This window comes from Saccharomyces cerevisiae, chromosome XIII (assembly GCF_000146045.2).
Source record: "Saccharomyces cerevisiae S288C chromosome XIII, complete sequence".
NCBI classification, from domain to species: Eukaryota; Fungi; Ascomycota; class Saccharomycetes; order Saccharomycetales; family Saccharomycetaceae; genus Saccharomyces; species Saccharomyces cerevisiae.
In genome coordinates this window covers 1-20,668 of record NC_001145.3, presented here as the reverse complement: position 1 = coordinate 20,668, position 20,668 = coordinate 1, and the positions used below count along the sequence as shown (strand labels likewise).

Sequence of the window (20,668 nt, the reverse complement as noted above, 5' to 3'; positions counted from 1 at the left end):
GTATCGTGTCGAAAATGAACCGGGCTATTAATTATACGAGTGTGTTGAAAGTAGGCTCCATTCGGCCTCATCGGGCGGAACTGTTTGGGTGCCTCGCCAATTTTCGTAGCCAAATTACTATAAAAGGTGCAGCATGAAACTCTCAACTAAACTTTGTTGGTGTGGTATTAAAGGAAGACTTAGGCCGCAAAAGCAACAACAATTACACAATACAAACTTGCAAATGACTGAACTAAAAAAACAAAAGACCGCTGAACAAAAAACCAGACCTCAAAATGTCGGTATTAAAGGTATCCAAATTTACATCCCAACTCAATGTGTCAACCAATCTGAGCTAGAGAAATTTGATGGCGTTTCTCAAGGTAAATACACAATTGGTCTGGGCCAAACCAACATGTCTTTTGTCAATGACAGAGAAGATATCTACTCGATGTCCCTAACTGTTTTGTCTAAGTTGATCAAGAGTTACAACATCGACACCAACAAAATTGGTAGATTAGAAGTCGGTACTGAAACTCTGATTGACAAGTCCAAGTCTGTCAAGTCTGTCTTGATGCAATTGTTTGGTGAAAACACTGACGTCGAAGGTATTGACACGCTTAATGCCTGTTACGGTGGTACCAACGCGTTGTTCAACTCTTTGAACTGGATTGAATCTAACGCATGGGATGGTAGAGACGCCATTGTAGTTTGCGGTGATATTGCCATCTACGATAAGGGTGCCGCAAGACCAACCGGTGGTGCCGGTACTGTTGCTATGTGGATCGGTCCTGATGCTCCAATTGTATTTGACTCTGTAAGAGCTTCTTACATGGAACACGCCTACGATTTTTACAAGCCAGATTTCACCAGCGAATATCCTTACGTCGATGGTCATTTTTCATTAACTTGTTACGTCAAGGCTCTTGATCAAGTTTACAAGAGTTATTCCAAGAAGGCTATTTCTAAAGGGTTGGTTAGCGATCCCGCTGGTTCGGATGCTTTGAACGTTTTGAAATATTTCGACTACAACGTTTTCCATGTTCCAACCTGTAAATTGGTCACAAAATCATACGGTAGATTACTATATAACGATTTCAGAGCCAATCCTCAATTGTTCCCAGAAGTTGACGCCGAATTAGCTACTCGCGATTATGACGAATCTTTAACCGATAAGAACATTGAAAAAACTTTTGTTAATGTTGCTAAGCCATTCCACAAAGAGAGAGTTGCCCAATCTTTGATTGTTCCAACAAACACAGGTAACATGTACACCGCATCTGTTTATGCCGCCTTTGCATCTCTATTAAACTATGTTGGATCTGACGACTTACAAGGCAAGCGTGTTGGTTTATTTTCTTACGGTTCCGGTTTAGCTGCATCTCTATATTCTTGCAAAATTGTTGGTGACGTCCAACATATTATCAAGGAATTAGATATTACTAACAAATTAGCCAAGAGAATCACCGAAACTCCAAAGGATTACGAAGCTGCCATCGAATTGAGAGAAAATGCCCATTTGAAGAAGAACTTCAAACCTCAAGGTTCCATTGAGCATTTGCAAAGTGGTGTTTACTACTTGACCAACATCGATGACAAATTTAGAAGATCTTACGATGTTAAAAAATAATCTTCCCCCATCGATTGCATCTTGCTGAACCCCCTTCATAAATGCTTTATTTTTTTGGCAGCCTGCTTTTTTTAGCTCTCATTTAATAGAGTAGTTTTTTAATCTATATACTAGGAAAACTCTTTATTTAATAACAATGATATATATATATATTTTTTTTATAAAGAATTGTATATCTATATTTATAACACAATAAATCTAATCTCAACTTTTTTCTTTAAAGTTAAGCCCAACCGATTTTTTTTCTCATTCATAACCCCGACGTGTTTTCCATGTATTCAGACAATGCTAATGTTAAAGGTGGAATATCAGCCAATTTATGTAGAACCAGTGGCCTGATGCGTTGACAAAATGCGGAACCAGCACCATCATCCGTGTCGTTGGATAAAAGGCACAAAAACGTACAGGCCACTTTAGAAACATCTGAGAGTTCTTGAGGGAATTTGACCTCTGGTATGCTGTTTTGTCTTGCAGGTGTAATTTCCTTAGAGTCATTCAAAAATTTGGATTTTAGTGCCGAAATGGGTACCTGGGATTCTCTTTCCCCGTCTGCAATACCCAAAGCTTTAAATCTTGGTTGAATGCCCTTGATAACAAACCTTTTCTTGCCGGTTACCGGGTCAGTGATTACGATAGCAGCGGCGTTATTGAAAGCATTCGAGACATTCTTGATGAATTCCACGGCAGGTAACAATTTGCGTCCGGATTCGCGAACAGGCTGACCAAATTTGGATTCGTAGGATCTCCAAAGCGATATTTGTGTAAATTCTGCTTCTTGTACAGGCTCAAAGCAACATCTCAACCAAGCGGTTGACCTCAAGGGCTCGTTAAGTTTGAAAAGTTGTTGAAACAGATCCTCAGATAAATTGGGAGGCTCCTTTGGAGCGGGAGGCTTCAACCTTTTAATCAACCTAATTTTGTGCTTTTGCAAAAGATGGTAATCTGGTGTGGCGATATTATATGATAATAAATTAGGCAGCGTGGCTTCCAGTATCAAAGAGCACTCCTTACTCTTGAATAACTCAGTGATTCTTTGAGAACCGGGCAAAATGTATTGATAGAGGAAATCCAACGAAGCAATAATCAGCTCACTATCGCATTCTAACAGTAAAAAGGAAACGATCAACGAAAGAGTCTTATGGTCCAAATTGTCCGCTGCACTTTCCTCGTTAGCTTTGGACCTAACCAGTAATCTTGAAAGAGACCTCAATATAGAAATAACCATGTATCTGTCCTTAGTGTAGTTCAAGATGGACACCAGCGTTTGGAAATAATGATCATCCTTCATTGCAGGAGCAATATAGGACGAAATGGCCTCCATCAAGTCCAGAGTATAATGGGTCAACTCGTTAAAAAAAGTTGCATTTCCTTCGTACAATTGCCACTTGTTATCGCCTGTAGCGACGCACTGAAACTTCTTCAAAATGAAAAGAATGAAAGATTTGATTTCTCGATCCTTGACTAGTATCTGCACCGAATCAGTATCTTGAGCCAGATTCCTTAGGATCAGCAAGGCATTTAGACCCATTTGTAGAGAATCCATCGCCTTTGAATCACATATAGACGATTTGTTAAGACCTTCCACGATGCGCTCCAAAGGCAATATGAAAGTCTTGAAAAGTGGCAACAGGTCCGGCAATGTCCGTAAGCTGATCATATATGGCGCCTTGTTACTATACGTAAGATATTTTTTTAAAGACCACTTAATCTCCTCCGGTATCCCACTCAGTAACGCCATCTCCATCCTCGTCAAATCGTCTACACCTCTGGCCGTTTCCTTGGGTAGCGACTGGAACACATTAAAATTGGCCAGCGAATAGTGGATGGACTTAGTATTGGCTGCAGGTCCCGTCAGAACTCCATTAGACTGTAATCGAGACACTTTAATAGGGTTAGCCACCATTGTCTCGAACATGTTCACAGGCTCGGAGCTTGTGGCGGGTGCCTCGCTTACTGGAGTACCATTTAGCGGTGTGTTTGAAGCTAACGAGTTCATCTTCAATCTTTATTTCCACTTCTTTACAAGCTTTCTGCCTTTCTCTATGACGTCTTTCCCAAAACACTACCTCTTGACACGACTTGTTGTTTTCGTTTTTCTCTAAGAATATCACTATTTTCACTTTTTTCACCTTTTCCACCATTACGTCGGTAAGCAACAGCATTACGCCGGCCTCACCTTAGAGGGGAAGAATAAGGGATCTTTGGAACTGAAGGAAAATAAGGGAGAGGGAGGAAACAAGGAGGCGGTGAAAGGGGATCGACAGGGTATTTAAAGCCACTCATGGAGTCGTATTCCTAGCATGATTAGATTACCGGAGTTTAGAAGAGGATCTGCAATAGAAGAGGAGACAACTACAAAAGAACTGTTAATTAAGAGAAGAAGATGAAGCAATTCAAGTTGGTTAATGCGGTTTCCGCATCATTTGTGCTTATTGGCTTAGTGTTGGCCAATTCAGATTCAGTGTTCGACAAGTGGACGCAGGAAGACCTGGCCGATTATTTACGTGATAATAAGAAGAGCTTGGAAAAGTACGCTACAGACTCCATTGAGGACTTGAAAACGGAGGCATCGCAGGTATGGGACAAACACGCGCAGCCCAAACCATGGTGGCAGGTGTGGTCTAGTGACAGCAGTAGCGTGAGCAACAGTAACCCCGGATGGTTTGGTTATACTGGTTCTTCGGATCACCCAGTTTCTGACTGGCTCTTTGACACCTGGTCCACAGACAGTCTACGTAACTTCTTGAAGAAAAACGGCGTGGATGTTGACGACGCTAAGGCTTCCAAGGACTCGCTGGTGAAGACTGCTAAGGAGAACTTCAACAAGATTTCCAAATCTTTGAAGTCGTCGGGATACTATCCTTCTAGCTCTTACTTTGATAGCTGGTCAACCAAAGATTTGCAAAACTGGTTGAATGACAATGGTATCGACTACGACAAGGCAGTTCAAAGCAAGGACGAGCTAGTTCAGAAAGTCAAGGAAAACATCTACCGAACTTCAGAAAAGGCAGAACAGCAGCGTCTGGGTTTGCTAGAAAGCTTGGATTTGGCTCACCAACAAATATTAGACACATCGGGACAAATAAAAGACACTGTATTTGACAAGTGGTCTAGTGATCAGTTAACCAATTGGTTGGAGAGCCACAAGGTCAATATTGACAAGAACATGGCCAAGAAACACGACTATTTGGTTAGAATGGCCAAAGAAAATTCTGCCAATTTGAAAGATGATATCTACTGGTACCTGGACTATATGAAAAGAGAGTCTTCTCCATTTTTGACCAAGACCCCAGAATACGTTGGTTCCGTTTGGGACTCTTCTAAAAATTTCCTCACAAATTTGTACTCCAAGTTCAGAGGTAAGACTGACAATGTGATCAATGATACTTTTTTGGTTGGCCTAGACTCTTGGCCAAAGGACAAATTGAAAATGTTTTTAGATGCTCGTGGTATTAAGTACTCAATGCTGTCTACTGAACATCAATTGAGAGAATTAGTCAAAAAATCCAGAAACGAAAAACTCAAGATCCTGCCAAAAGACTACCAAAAATACTTTGACAACAGTAACTGGTCTTTGGATGACATAAAGGGTTGGTTTGCTGACAAAAAGGACGACTTCCAAGATTCTCAGACTTACTCCACAATTATGCAGGATTTTGACAAGGTTTCCAAAAACACAAATGATGCTAAGGACCAAATCGCTAAGACCTGGTCAAATACCTTTCAGAGCTGGTCTCAAGAAGACCTATTGCAGTACCTAAAATCATTCGGTGTTCCGGTTAAACAGACTTCTACGAAGGACGACTTAATCAACTTGGCCAAGCAGAATACGCAATGGTTGTTCGGCACTGTTAAGGAGCCTGCTTACAAGAGGTACCTACATAACGTTAAAAACTGGTCGAAAAGCATATTAGGGTTCAACTAATGATTGGGGTGTCAACGTAATGTACTTTTCTCCCCAATTTTTCTTTTCATCCGTATATTTTACCGTAAAATGGACAAGCTAATAGCAAAACGAAAAAACACGTTGTCACTTCTATATAACTTTGCTTAAGTAAGTATTTTGTCTTTATAATGTTACATACTGTGAAATACACTCTTTAGAAAACACTATTTCCTCACTCTCGGAAGCAGATTTCGAAGTTCTTCCTTACTTCTGAGCTTTGCTTCTCCTTCCTTGCGATTAATGTTACCCGGTATACGAAATCGGAGAGGATCAGAATAAATGCATTGAAAGGAGCATAAATCTATACAGCGGTTTGGCAATGGTGAGAGGAAGAGAACAAAAAATAGAACGCAGATAGTCATGTCCAAATACGCTTGGTATACCAGAGTTACAGATACATTACATCGTCTAACGGTACTGACGTTGGTTGGTGGTACGTTATACATGTCGGGTGGCTTAGCTTACACTTTATACATGAACGGTAAGAAGTACGAACAACAAGTGACCCAACAAAAGGCACTTGAAGAAGACAATCAACAACTGCAAAGTCCTACTGCACCTCCTACCGAGTAAACTGCGAGAACCCAGTGCTAATAAAATGAAGAAAAAGTACTAGATTACATTTTTAAGTGTTGCACTATATTCTAAGGGCCTCCATCGACGTAGTGTGCTGGTTCCACCTTCTCCTCATTATCATGCCAATATTTACGAACCTGTATATAATAATTAAATCATAAGAAACAACAAAAATAAATAACATTGCTGCCGGATTCCCGTAGGCAAAACTAACATATATATCGCTGCATGCCTTCCTATTCCTTATCAGGGGAAAGACTGCCACTGAGGTTTGAGGCCAAAGGCTGAAACACTTTTCTTCTAAAATGTCGTCTATTCGCCATCTAGTTTTTTATCTGACTATTTCTCGCTGTTTACTTTTTCTTACTGCCATTATGTAGGCCTTTTGAGTCAGCTTTGTGAAGAGATCTTATTACCTTAATTCTTGCTGAAAAATACATCGCAATGAAGTCACTTTCGTGATGGAAAGAACACGGCGGTAAGAATACGTTCCTTTTTGTGCTGTGTACACCCGTAAAATTGTACATTATTTATTTCAAAATATATAACAGGATCCCTCCAGTGTGTCTGAAATGATGCAACTCTGATACTTCAGAGTCGTACCCTTATTAAATACTAATGCCGAATATAGTCATCCAGTAGCCATAGTTCACACACACATTACTTATTCACCACATAAAGAACTAGAAATGCTTGCTAAATATCGTACCTTGAAGGTAAACATTAAGGCCCCCCAAAAGCATATATACATACTGGCAACACAAAAAAAGTAAATTGCCAACCACCTACCTTACATATGGTTTGCCCATCCTACATTACCAATACTATCAAGACATTTCTTCTGAAACATATTCACAACTGAAACGAGATCATTTTCTTATCTATCTATTGAGTAATGCTTACTTTTCATATTTTCAATGAACAATAGGATATGTAGGAGAATTGATATATTCACTGCGTATCAGAGAAAAGGTCTACTGACATTTTATGGCAAATGTATTCTACACAAATCGAGAATACCACAGACAATGGTACAAGACATACACAAAGAGAAGACTGTTCTAATTAAACAAATAATATTGAGCTACCTGCTAAGTATGTCCTTTTCCCTTTGTCCTTTGGTTTCTCTTATAGAAGACCCTGGAAATTTTTCGCATTTTTCCGGCTTTGGGCGTTAGTAAGAACAAAAAGAAAAGAAGAGAACAAAAAAGAAACGATACGGAGTACGTGTCATAAAAACTTGTTCAATCATCCTTGAAGCTAAGTATAAAGAGCTTGAAAAGGTTTACCACTTAAACTGGTTATACTATTTCAAGAGTGTAAACATTTTATTGCATATACCACAGTAACGTGCAGGTAAAACATGAGATTAAGAACCGCCATTGCCACACTGTGCCTCACGGCTTTTACATCTGCAACTTCAAACAATAGCTACATCGCCACCGACCAAACACAAAATGCCTTTAATGACACTCACTTTTGTAAGGTCGACAGGAATGATCACGTTAGTCCCAGTTGTAACGTAACATTCAATGAATTAAATGCCATAAATGAAAACATTAGAGATGATCTTTCGGCGTTATTAAAATCTGATTTCTTCAAATACTTTCGGCTGGATTTATACAAGCAATGTTCATTTTGGGACGCCAACGATGGTCTGTGCTTAAACCGCGCTTGCTCTGTTGATGTCGTAGAGGACTGGGATACACTGCCTGAGTACTGGCAGCCTGAGATCTTGGGTAGTTTCAATAATGATACAATGAAGGAAGCGGATGATAGCGATGACGAATGTAAGTTCTTAGATCAACTATGTCAAACCAGTAAAAAACCTGTAGATATCGAAGACACCATCAACTACTGTGATGTAAATGACTTTAACGGTAAAAACGCCGTTCTGATTGATTTAACAGCAAATCCGGAACGATTTACAGGTTATGGTGGTAAGCAAGCTGGTCAAATTTGGTCTACTATCTACCAAGACAACTGTTTTACAATTGGCGAAACTGGTGAATCATTGGCCAAAGATGCATTTTATAGACTTGTATCCGGTTTCCATGCCTCTATCGGTACTCACTTATCAAAGGAATATTTGAACACGAAAACTGGTAAATGGGAGCCCAATCTGGATTTGTTTATGGCAAGAATCGGGAACTTTCCTGATAGAGTGACAAACATGTATTTCAATTATGCTGTTGTAGCTAAGGCTCTCTGGAAAATTCAACCATATTTACCAGAATTTTCATTCTGTGATCTAGTCAATAAAGAAATCAAAAACAAAATGGATAACGTTATTTCCCAGCTGGACACAAAAATTTTTAACGAAGACTTAGTTTTTGCCAACGACCTAAGTTTGACTTTGAAGGACGAATTCAGATCTCGCTTCAAGAATGTCACGAAGATTATGGATTGTGTGCAATGTGATAGATGTAGATTGTGGGGCAAAATTCAAACTACCGGTTACGCAACTGCCTTGAAAATTTTGTTTGAAATCAACGACGCTGATGAATTCACCAAACAACATATTGTTGGTAAGTTAACCAAATATGAGTTGATTGCACTATTACAGACTTTCGGTAGATTATCTGAATCTATTGAATCTGTTAACATGTTCGAAAAAATGTACGGGAAAAGGTTAAACGGTTCTGAAAACAGGTTAAGCTCATTCTTCCAAAATAACTTCTTCAACATTTTGAAGGAGGCAGGCAAATCGATTCGTTACACCATAGAGAACATCAATTCCACTAAAGAAGGAAAGAAAAAGACTAACAATTCTCAATCACATGTATTTGATGATTTAAAAATGCCCAAAGCAGAAATAGTTCCAAGGCCCTCTAACGGTACAGTAAATAAATGGAAGAAAGCTTGGAATACTGAAGTTAACAACGTTTTAGAAGCATTCAGATTTATTTATAGAAGCTATTTGGATTTACCCAGGAACATCTGGGAATTATCTTTGATGAAGGTATACAAATTTTGGAATAAATTCATCGGTGTTGCTGATTACGTTAGTGAGGAGACACGAGAGCCTATTTCCTATAAGCTAGATATACAATAAGAGCAACACAGTTTATCTTATATGTATTCAATGTATAGATTTCAAAATATAGAGTTTAAATATCATTCAAAATATTCAATAAATTTTTCCTTTGAAAATTTAGGCCACTAAAAAATTATAAGAGCCAAAACGAAGTAGATACAATAATAAAAATAATATAGTCATATCTTAAACTTTTTGTGTAAAATCACTCCTCATTGTTAACCTTGGTAATAAGTTTACCTTTATTAACACCGCTAAATAGACCCTTCCATATCAATGGAACATTCTTGAACTTATCACCGGTACCATCTTCAAGGGTAGCGGATTTCAAGAGGTCAATCTTACCATGCTTAACCAGAGAACCCAATTTATCTAATGCCTTTGGAAAATCATCAATATTATCTGTCACTAGTACTCCTTTAACGACCAATCGTTTAGTCAGAATAAAGCTATACCCCTTAAAGACAAATTTAGATGGATCATTATAGGCACTTATAGCACCACAGGCTATCAACATAGCCCTTTGCTTTAGAAGTAGAACACCTGCTTCCAACACATTACTGCCAACATTATCGATAAAGTAATCCACGGTATTCTCACCTCCAGCGGCCTCGATAAGTTTCTGCTTGAAACTTGGATCTTTATAATCAACACCGACTACATTATCACCAAAGGATTCAACAAAAGCAACCTTTTCTGGTCCACCTGCGATAGCAATAACCTTTGAAGCCTTAAAAACGTTTAGGGCCAGCTGAATGCAAACGGTACCGACGGCACCAGCTGCACCGGAGATTAGGTAAACTTTTCCATAGTCCTCTTCTCTTTCTTGCAATTGAGCATAAGTAAAGAAAATAAAATAAGCTGTTAAAGACGTACCACCTAAGACAGAGAGATACCACCATAATTTACCAACTTTGTTTTTGTCAAGCTTTCTCAGCCCTTGAACATTTTCTTGCGAAATTATGGCATGTGTAGTCCAGCCGGTCACTGCAGAGACATAATCGCCAGGAGAGAATGCTTTATTTCTAGAGGCCAAGACTTTACCAATTCCTCTTGCAGGAATAATTTCACCAGGCTGGACACCTTTGGCGTAATTTTTGTCCATTGATGATATCCAAAATTTTTGGGCAGGATCATTAGATAAATAAGTTGTTTCCAGTAGTAATTCACCGTCCTTTAATTGTTCTGAAGAGAGTTCCTTTTCAATGAGCTCGAAAGTACATGCAGGATCGTGAAAATGAAAGTTAAATGGTTCACCAGGAGTTGGTAGGTTTTTCAAAACCCATTGTTTAGCCAATACCATATCGTTATGCGATCTTTTCTAGTCTTAGACCTATGCCTTTATTTTTTTTATTTGAAGATTCCTTTAATGAAAGAGGTGCCGCTAACAAAAAGTTAAGTAGGTAACCCTTCATTTTTATATTCTTTCATTCCGAAAGAACTCCTTCAATTCGAGTTCAAAGAGGAGAGAAATAGGGTTTGGCTATTACGTAATGTGCGCCAAGATTATTATTAAGCGAAAGAGGAAAATAGAAGTACGAAAAGCGGAGACAATTAATTTTCTCCAAACTGAAAAGCGAAGTGTTAATCACCACCGTATTAAAGAGGTGGCACTGAAGCGCTCTCATGATAAATTTGCTAAAATGATGACTGAAATTTTCAAATTGGTGTAAACCAAAAAAAATTCAAGTATGCAAACGACTAATAAAAACAAGCTTTTTCATAACCCCTGATATGAAAATTGGGGGCCTTCAGTTATCATTTTTTCTTACATTTCATGTATGTTATGTAACTACTAAGATATGACTAAAAGAAGGAGGACTGAAGATTTATTTCTGATAAAGGGTGACCTGCATAGATATCAGAACTTGAATTTTTTGTCCAATTGACACGGTAGAAGAGAATAAATAAAAATGAAATTTAGAGTAATAAAAGCAGGAGTAAAAGTATGAAGAAGGCAAAAAAAAAAAAATTGTATAGAAGTTACAAGTAAAATTATGATATTCTTCGTTTATGCCAGTAATTTAATTCTTCAAAGAGGGAAGGCACGCATGGAAGTGACTGGTAATGTTGTGAAATAATATATAAAACTTTTTTCAGAACTGGTAATAGAAATATTTGGGCCAAAGTGTGAACGAAGTTGTTATAATAGGGGCAATGCCACAAATTAGAGGATTCAAAGTGTATGAAATGAGTACAAGATCTGCCAAGAATAAATAGCAGGCAAAGTGAGGAAATAGTTTATTTTTGAATACTATAATTGAAGAGTTTTTTGCATTACATACAAATTTTAAGTGTGATCTTCTACACTCGAACTCTGTTTCTCTCTCGCGTATCTTAAAGCAATAATTTAAAAGTTGATTTTTTCTTATAGTAAGTTCAGTAGGTATATGAGAAGATTCAAAAGTTTTCGTATGATAACAAGTGTACTGTAATACCTTCGGATTAAGTGAGGCGCGGGGACATTGTAGGAAAGGATAGATACACTTTAAATCATAAAAATATGTTTAAAAAGGCGTGCTCACGACATCATTAAACTTTCCAGCGACGATACCATCTTGTGTCCATGCTTAGACCCTCTAGAGTGAACAAATTTTTGGATTCGCATTTTCCTATAAAGCTCTACCTGGGACTGCAAATTTAATATAAAATGCCTCAATGATTCTTTAAAACAAAGCTCTCATAACTCGACAAACGCTTTCAGATGGTTTGTCTAAATATTTCTACGTATTGATTTTTAAGAAGTACATCTATAGTCATGATATCTTCTAGTACGTTATTATAAAGCTGGATTTGTGACAAGAACAGCAGTGTACTGTCTTAGAGGGAATCCATTACTAGTGGGAACTGTAAAAAATATTTTTACAATGTGGCAAAATGAGACCATAAAACTCATAATGTAATTGGAACTTTGAATAGCGGCGGTACGTTTGTTGGGGTTTGCAATACAGAATTTCATAAAGTTTTCAACATATTGTCTGATTAACAACAGAAGCCTCGTTTGAAACTGCTGGATTGTAATCAATACAGTAAAATAATTGTAAAAAGTAGTCTCGTTTTGGTTATTCGCAGCTGACAAACTACAAAATATATAAATTGAAAAAGTTGTATTTATCTCTACACTAAGAGCACCTCACTGCGGGATAATTGCGCTTCTTTAATGTATGGCCATAGTTCCACATTCAATGGTAAAGGCCACATAGATTTCTTCGCAGATAGAACGCGGTAGAAGAAGTGGTTAAAAAACCATTCACAGTCAATCCCGTCGAAGAAAAACTCTTCATTCTTCCAGGCTTTTTTCTCAAACAAGTACCTATTCATTTTCCTTGCAATTTCGTCCCATCCATTCGCACCACTTTCTTGCTCATTTATAATAGTCGACAAGAACTGCATCTTGTGTTCCATGCTCATAATCAAAACCCTTATATTTTGGAAACCTTGTACCAACATGAAAAGAATCCACCCGAGATACAAGGTGCGTAATAGAAGGCACATTCCCCGTGACACATATATGCAGCACAAAAAATTAAGGAATGGTATCAACATAAAAATATTGGAAATCCTCTTTAAAAACCAAGTAAGCTTAAATCGGTAAGCTTCCTTGGGAAGTTTAGCATCTTCCAGGCCAACAGGGCTCCATGATTTTTCAGTATTAAACAATTTCCATTGTTTTTCAACTTCTGTAAAATAAACTCCCAATGCTTCTTCAATGTAAGGGACGGAATCCTTAAATGACTTAACCTTGGCAGCTTTATCTTTTTTCAAAGAAAATGGTTCGAGAAGGGTTGTTCTGAACGCTTCTTGACAGACCATGGCATTGAAAAAAAAGTACTTAGTATTCCAAACGTTATTTTCATATAAGTACGAATTTAGATTTGCTGCAACAACTTCCCAATCATGAGGATCAGAACTTGGTGTGTTTTCAGTAATCTCTTTGCAAAACTGAATGAGTTGTTTCGATAAGGAACGCTTACGAGAAAGTCCACAAATAACAAGGACAAATATTGGTCCCAGAAACAGGACCAGAAGTGAAACTATAAGTGGGTAAATACAATTGTTGGAAAGTTTCCACCAGACGCTAAGTGGTAGCCATAATAGCATCCAGATGCGAAACGCTAAGGACTTGTAAATTTCATAACAAAACCAGGTAAAGCTGCTTCTGAAAAGATCTTGAGGTAGAACAATCTTTTGGGATTCGAGCTGTTTGAAGGATAATACATCTACACTCTTCTCATTTTTAAGTTCATTCTCTTTCATTTTCGGTAGTGAGATGGCAGTTCGAGGGGTTTTTTATTCGAGATAGTAACTTCTGGCTTTTCGCTTTTATACAGCACAGCAGAAAAAAAAAGCCGCCGAGGCGCGCGCGTTCATGCAATGGCTCAGTAACCTCGTGATAGAAAAAGGGCAACAATATTGGGCTATTTTAGGCAAAGAAACTCAGCTATTCGAAAAGGGCATCCATTACATTTCCGGTTTTCTATCTAGCCAACTCGATAATCGTAATAACGAATTTACAAAACTTTAATGCGGGTACATCACGGTGTGCCGTAACGTTGGTTCACATTTAGGGTGCGACCAGCAATGTCACTGCTCGTACAGCGGTTACCGCTTGAATGAAATACATATTTTAAGCGTAGATTTCCTGTGACAAAACTGTGTAAACATCTAGTAGAAAATAGACGTAGCTGTCACAAATATTTACACAGGAAAGAGTCTGTCCTACGTATCTGACATGAAGATTCATAGAACCAAGTTACTTCCCAATGTGGACAACCTTTCGATACCATGTCAATAGCTTCCCCTTATGTTCGGTGTCACTGTAAAACGGATCAAAGCAAAACCTAGAGGTACGGTGGTACTCAGATCATGCATGACCTCTGGGTAATTAGCACTTCTCCCGCTTGTTTTGAGATTCTGTATATAAATATTGCAAACAAAAGGATAGAGCGCGGATGGCAGCCCTTACAGTAAAAATTATTCGTTTTAATCATGCGTCAGTGTGAGATTCTATGACAATAGTATAAGATGGGGTGAAGTAAAAGCGTCTGTATGACTATAGAGTACAGTTATATTACAATATATGGAATAGAGCATAGTGGTATGACGATATTAAGGAACTTTAAGTTAATGATACCATGATAGTATTAAGACGCAATTAAGTGTGTTTATGTATTATGGTTGAAGGATAGAATATTTTTATGTTTAGGTGATTTTAGTGGTGATTTTTTTGTAATATTGGCATAAGTGTATATAAATTGAGTGGTTAGTATACGGTGTAAAAGTGGTATAACGTATGTATTAAGAGCTGTTATACAATACTTGGGGCCGCCGAATGAGATATAGATATTAAAATGTGGATAATCGTGGGAGTTATGCGTAAATGGCACAGGGTATAGACCGCTGAGGCAAGTGCCGTGAATAATGATGTGAGTGCATTTGGTACTGATTTAGTGAGAATGGGGCCATGGTGTGGAATATGAAAGTAGGGTAAGTTTGAGATGGTATATACTGTAGCATCCGTGTGCGTATGACATATCAGTAGAAGTGAAGGTGAGTGTGGCAAGTGGCGGTGGTGGTAGTGGTGGTATAGAGTGGTAGGGTAAGTATGTATGTATTATTTACGATCATTTGTTAACGTTTCAATATGGAGGGTAGAACAACAGTACAGTGAGTAGGACATGGTGGATGGTAGGGTAATAGTAGGGTAAGTGGTAGTGGAGTTGGATATGGGTAATTGGAGGGTAACGGTTATGGTGGACGGTGGTTAGTGGTAAGTAGAGAGATGATGGATGGTGGTTGGGAGTGGTATGGTTGAATGAGACAGGGTAACGAGTGGGGAGGTAGGGTAATGGAGGGTAGGTTTGGAGACAGGTTCATCAGGGTTAGAATAGGGTACTGTTAGGATTGTGTTAGGGTGTGTGGGTGTGGTGTGTGGGTGTGGGTGTGGTGTGTGGGTGTGGGTGTATATATATGTCACTGTATTGCATGCTGGATGGTGTTAGACAAGGCCGTAGGGACATATAGCATCTAGGAAGTAACCTTGTACGAAAATAGGCAATATTTCCTGTTTAGGCGATTGTGACGCAGATTTTAGTCCAACGATCTAGCGTCAAGGAATTTTTTTATAGTGGGACATTGCACCAAGGAAGTAACTTGATACGTCGTGGGTGAATGGGTCTGTTTTCTTATTCGGCAGGGTAATACATTTTTGGGGGAAGTTTGTCTGTCTGACGCGCCATATGTAGGTACGCCAAAAAGGGCTCCTCTACTTCGAAGCGCGAGGTCGTATACCTAATAAGGAAATGTAATTTATAACTTTCTATTATATTGGTCTTTTCGAGAGCGGAAGAAGTTGTAGGCTAAGCGCAGGCTAAGCGTAGGTCCATATTTAAAGTATCCAAGAGAATATCCACGAAGCGGCTGAGCAACGAACAGAATCCTGGTTCTCCTCGACTAAGCAGATAGTTAAGATACTGTGCACCATGGAAATTGAAAACGAACGTACGTACCGACTACTTTATTTTTGCAGGCCGGAAATCAAGGATGAATGAGACATCCTTCTGTTTTCTATGTTGGGACAGACAGTCGCTTATCTTAGTGAGATTTCTTATTAACTGAATTTTCTTTGCTGCTGCTGGAGATTTGCACCTGCATAGCGCAGATTCTGCTTCTTCTCAATAGAGTAGCTTAATTATTACATTCTTAGATGATGATAAGACGGAAACTGGACAATCTTTTGTTTATATTGATGGATTTCTTGTCAAAAAGCATAACAATCAACATACTATTGTTAATTTCGAAACTTACAAAAATAAAATGAAAGTTTCCGATAGGCGTAAGTTTGAAAAAGCAAACTTTGACGAGTTTGAGTCGGCTCTAAATAACAAAAACGACTTGGTACATTGTCCCTCAATAACTTTATTTGAATCGATCCCCACGGAAGTGCGGTCATTCTACGAAGACGAAAAGTCTGGCCTAATCAAAGTGGTAAAATTCAGAACTGGTGCAATGGATAGGAAAAGGTCTTTTGAAAAAATTGTCGTTTCCGTCATGGTCGGGAAAAATGTACAAAAGTTCCTGACGTTTGTTGAAGACGAACCAGATTTCCAGGGCGGACCAATCCCTTCAAAGTATCTTATTCCCAAGAAAATCAACTTGATGGTCTACACGTTGTTTCAAGTGCATACTTTGAAATTCAATAGAAAGGATTACGATACCCTTTCTCTTTTTTACCTCAACAGAGGATACTATAATGAGTTGAGTTTCCGTGTCCTGGAACGTTGTCACGAAATAGCGAGTGCCAGGCCGAACGACAGCTCTACGATGCGTACTTTCACTGACTTTGTTTCTGGCGCACCTATTGTAAGGAGTCTTCAGAAAAGCACCATAAGGAGATATGGGTACAATTTGGCACCCCACATGTTTTTGTTACTACACGTAGATGAGCTATCGATTTTTTCTGCATACCAAGCAAGTTTACCTGGCGAAAAGAAAGTCGACACAGAGCGGCTGAAGCGTGATCTATGCCCACGTAAACCCATTGAGATAAAGTACTTTTCACAGATATGTAACGATATGATGAACAAAAAGGACCGATTGGGTGATGTTTTGCATGTGTGCTGCCCAAGTTGAGAAGAGATACTAACAAAATGACCGCGGCTCTCAAAAATAATTGACGAGCTTACGGTGATACGCTTACCGTTATCCAGAGCTACAGCGCAACGTATACGTCGACGATACAACAAGAACAGTTCATCGGAGCCTCGACTAAAGACGCTTGACGGACTCACTTCCGAGCGCTGGATTCAATGGTTAGGCCTTGAAAGCGACTACCATTGTTCATTCTCTAGTACTCGGAATGCGGAAGACGTAGTGGCAGGTGAGGCGGCGAGTTCAGATCATCATCAAAAAATTTCAAGAGTAACGCGAAAAAGGCCCCGAGAGCCCAAGAGTACAAACGATATCCTCGTCGCAGGCCAGAAACTCTTTGGCAGCTCCTTTGAATTCAGGGACTTGCATCAGTTGCGCTTATGTCATGAAATATACATGGCAGACACACCCTCTGTGGCAGTACAGGCCCCACCGGGCTATGGTAAGACGGAGTTATTTCATCTCCCCTTGATAGCACTGGCGTCTAAGGGCGACGTGAAATATGTGTCGTTTCTGTTTGTACCGTACACAGTGTTGCTTGCTAATTGCATGATCAGGTTGAGCCGATGCGGTTGCTTGAATGTGGCCCCTGTAAGAAACTTTATTGAAGAAGGTTGCGATGGCGTTACTGATTTATACGTGGGGATCTACGATGATCTTGCTAGCACTAATTTCACAGACAGGATAGCTGCGTGGGAGAATATTGTTGAGTGCACCTTTAGGACCAACAACGTAAAATTGGGTTACCTCATTGTAGATGAGTTTCACAACTTTGAAACGGAGGTCTACCGGCAGTCGCAATTTGGGGGCATAACTAACCTTGATTTTGACGCTTTTGAGAAAGCAATCTTTTTGAGCGGCACAGCACCTGAGGCTGTAGCTGATGCTGCGTTGCAGCGTATTGGGCTTACGGGACTGGCCAAGAAGTCGATGGACATCAACGAGCTCAAACGGTCGGAAGATCTCAGCAGAGGTCTATCCAGCTATCCAACACGGATGTTTAATCTAATCAAGGAGAAATCCGAGGTGCCTTTAGGGCATGTTCATAAAATTTGGAAGAAAGTGGAATCACAGCCCGAAGAAGCACTGAAGCTTCTTTTAGCCCTCTTTGAAATTGAACCAGAGTCGAAGGCCATTGTAGTTGCAAGCACAACCAACGAAGTGGAAGAATTGGCCTGCTCTTGGAGAAAGTATTTTAGGGTGGTATGGATACACGGGAAGCTGGGTGCTGCAGAAAAGGTGTCTCGCACAAAGGAGTTTGTCACTGACGGTAGCATGCGAGTTCTCATCGGAACGAAATTAGTGACTGAAGGAATTGACATTAAGCAATTGATGATGGTGATCATGCTTGATAATAGACTTAATATTATTGAGCTCATTCAAGGCGTAGGGAGACTAAGAGATGGGGGCCTCTGTTATCTATTATCTAGAAAAAACAGTTGGGCGGCAAGGAATCGTAAGGGTGAATTACCACCAATTAAGGAAGGCTGTATAACCGAACAGGTACGCGAGTTCTATGGACTTGAATCAAAGAAAGGAAAAAAGGGCCAGCATGTTGGATGCTGTGGCTCCAGGACAGACCTGTCTGCTGACACAGTGGAACTGATAGAAAGAATGGACAGATTGGCTGAAAAACAGGCGACAGCTTCCATGTCGATCGTTGCGTTACCGTCTAGCTTCCAGGAGAGCAATAGCAGTGACAGGTGCAGAAAGTATTGCAGCAGTGATGAGGACAGCGACACGTGCATTCATGGTAGTGCTAATGCCAGTACCAATGCGACTACCAACTCCAGCACTAATGCTACTACCACTGCCAGCACCAACGTCAGGACTAGTGCTACTACCACTGCCAGCATCAACGTCAGGACTAGTGCGACTACCACTGAAAGTACCAACTCCAGCACTAATGCTACTACCACTGCCAGCACCAACGTCAGGACTAGTGCTACTACCACTGCCAGCATCAACGTCAGGACTAGTGCGACTACCACTGAAAGTACCAACTCCAACACTAGTGCTACTACCACCGAAAGTACCGACTCCAACACTAGTGCTACTACCACCGAAAGTACCGACTCCAACACTAGTGCTACTACCACTGCTAGCACCAACTCCAGCACTAATGCCACTACCACTGCTAGCACCAACTCCAGCACTAATGCCACTACCACTGAAAGTACCAACGCTAGTGCCAAGGAGGACGCCAATAAAGATGGCAATGCTGAGGATAATAGATTCCATCCAGTCACCGACATTAACAAAGAGTCGTATAAGCGGAAAGGGAGTCAAATGGTTTTGCTAGAGAGAAAGAAACTGAAAGCACAATTTCCCAATACTTCCGAGAATATGAATGTCTTACAGTTTCTTGGATTTCGGTCTGACGAAATTAAACATCTTTTCCTCTATGGTATTGACATATACTTCTGCCCAGAGGGAGTATTCACACAATACGGATTATGCAAGGGCTGTCAAAAGATGTTCGAGCTCTGTGTCTGTTGGGCTGGCCAGAAAGTATCGTATCGGAGGATGGCTTGGGAAGCACTAGCTGTGGAGAGAATGCTGCGAAATGACGAGGAATACAAAGAATACTTGGAAGACATCGAGCCATATCATGGGGACCCTGTAGGGTATTTGAAATTTTTTAGCGTAAAAAGGGGAGAGATCTACTCTCAGATACAGAGAAATTATGCTTGGTACCTGGCCATTACTAGAAGAAGAGAAACAATTAGTGTATTGGATTCGACAAGAGGCAAGCAAGGGAGCCAAGTTTTCCGCATGTCTGGAAGGCAGATCAAAGAGTTGTATTATAAAGTATGGAGCAACTTGCGTGAATCGAAGACAGAGGTGCTGCAGTACTTTTTGAACTGGGACGAAAAAAAGTGCCGGGAAGAATGGGAGGCAAAAGACGATACGGTCTTTGTGGAAGCGCTCGAGAAAGTTGGAGTTTTTCAGCGTTTGCGTTCCATGACGAGCGCTGGACTGCAGGGTCCGCAGTACGTCAAGCTGCAGTTTAGCAGGCATCATCGACAGTTGAGGAGCAGATATGAATTAAGTCTAGGAATGCACTTGCGAGATCAGCTTGCGCTGGGAGTTACCCCATCTAAAGTGCCGCATTGGACGGCATTCCTGTCGATGCTGATAGGGCTGTTCTACAATAAAACATTTCGGCAGAAACTGGAATATCTTTTGGAGCAGATTTCGGAGGTGTGGTTGTTACCACATTGGGTTGATTTGGCAAACGTTGAAGTTCTCGCTGCAGATAACACGAGGGTACCGCTGTACATGCTGATGGTAGCGGTTCACAAAGAGCTGGATAGCGATGATGTTCCAGACGGTAGATTTGATATAATATTACTATGTAGAGATTCGAGCAGAGAAGTTGGAGAGTGAAGGAAATTGTTGTTACGAAAGTCAGTGATTATGTATTGTGTAGTATAGTATATTGTAAGAAATTTTTTTTTCTAGGGAATATGCGTTTTGATGTAGTAGTATTTCACTGTTTTGATTTAGTGTTTGTTGCACGGCAGTAGCGAGAGACAAGTGGGAAAGAGTAGGATAAAAAGACAATCTATAAAAAGTAAACATAAAATAAAGGTAGTAAGTAGCTTTTGGTTGAACATCCGGGTAAGAGACAACAGGGCTTGGAGGAGACGTACATGAGGGCTATTTAGGGCTATTTAGGGCTATGTAGAAGTGCTGTAGGGCTAAAGAACAGGGTTTCATTTTCATTTTTTTTTTTTAATTTCGGTCAGAAAGCCGGGTAAGGAGTGACAGCGAGAGTAAAGATAGATGTGAAAAGTGTGGGTGTGGGTGTGGGTGTGGGTGTGGTGTGGGTGTGGTGTGTGTGTGG

General features: G+C 39.9%; 8 protein-coding genes across 8 annotated transcripts, besides 1 other annotated feature; 5 read left to right on the top strand and 3 right to left on the bottom strand.

The window, feature by feature from the left end:
- Positions 1-133: 133 nt before the first annotated feature.
- On the top strand, positions 134-1,609 carry ERG13 (hydroxymethylglutaryl-CoA synthase; the record flags this gene model as incomplete). Its single annotated transcript, NM_001182489.1, has 1 exon — positions 134-1,609. The coding sequence occupies one exon, from the start codon at positions 134-136 to the stop codon at positions 1,607-1,609; it is 1,476 nt and encodes a 491-aa protein (NP_013580.1).
- Positions 1,610-1,859: 250 nt separating this feature from the next.
- On the bottom strand, positions 1,860-3,605 carry RSC9 (Rsc9p; the record flags this gene model as incomplete). The annotated part of the gene is made up of 1 exon (NM_001182490.1): positions 1,860-3,605. The coding sequence occupies one exon, from the start codon at positions 3,603-3,605 to the stop codon at positions 1,860-1,862; it is 1,746 nt and encodes a 581-aa protein (NP_013579.1).
- Positions 3,606-3,992: 387 nt separating this feature from the next.
- On the top strand, positions 3,993-5,534 carry MSC1 (double-strand break repair enhancer MSC1; the record flags this gene model as incomplete). Its single annotated transcript, NM_001182491.1, has 1 exon — positions 3,993-5,534. One exon carries the CDS (start codon positions 3,993-3,995, stop codon positions 5,532-5,534), a length of 1,542 nt encoding a protein of 513 aa, NP_013578.1.
- Positions 5,535-5,915: 381 nt separating this feature from the next.
- On the top strand, positions 5,916-6,128 carry COX14 (Cox14p; the record flags this gene model as incomplete). The annotated part of the gene is made up of 1 exon (NM_001182492.1): positions 5,916-6,128. One exon carries the CDS (start codon positions 5,916-5,918, stop codon positions 6,126-6,128), a length of 213 nt encoding a protein of 70 aa, NP_013577.1.
- A 1,366-nt stretch (positions 6,129-7,494) lies between these two features.
- ERO1 (ER oxidoreductin) lies at positions 7,495-9,186 on the top strand (the record flags this gene model as incomplete). Its single annotated transcript, NM_001182493.1, has 1 exon — positions 7,495-9,186. The coding sequence occupies one exon, from the start codon at positions 7,495-7,497 to the stop codon at positions 9,184-9,186; it is 1,692 nt and encodes a 563-aa protein (NP_013576.1).
- Positions 9,187-9,373: 187 nt separating this feature from the next.
- Positions 9,374-10,471, bottom strand: YML131W (uncharacterized protein; the record flags this gene model as incomplete). Its single annotated transcript, NM_001182494.1, has 1 exon — positions 9,374-10,471. One exon carries the CDS (start codon positions 10,469-10,471, stop codon positions 9,374-9,376), a length of 1,098 nt encoding a protein of 365 aa, NP_013575.1.
- Positions 10,472-12,285: 1,814 nt separating this feature from the next.
- Positions 12,286-13,425, bottom strand: COS3 (Cos3p; the record flags this gene model as incomplete). The annotated part of the gene is made up of 1 exon (NM_001182495.1): positions 12,286-13,425. One exon carries the CDS (start codon positions 13,423-13,425, stop codon positions 12,286-12,288), a length of 1,140 nt encoding a protein of 379 aa, NP_013574.1.
- Positions 13,426-14,324: 899 nt separating this feature from the next.
- Positions 14,325-20,668: a telomere (TEL13L; Telomeric region on the left arm of Chromosome XIII; composed of an X element core sequence, X element combinatorial repeats, a short region of telomeric repeats, a short Y' element, and a short terminal region of telomeric repeats).
- Positions 15,985-20,208, top strand: YML133C (Y' element ATP-dependent helicase; the record flags this gene model as incomplete). Its single annotated transcript, NM_001182496.1, has 2 exons — positions 15,985-16,778; positions 16,878-20,208. 2 exons carry the CDS (start codon positions 15,985-15,987, stop codon positions 20,206-20,208), a joined length of 4,125 nt encoding a protein of 1,374 aa, NP_013573.1.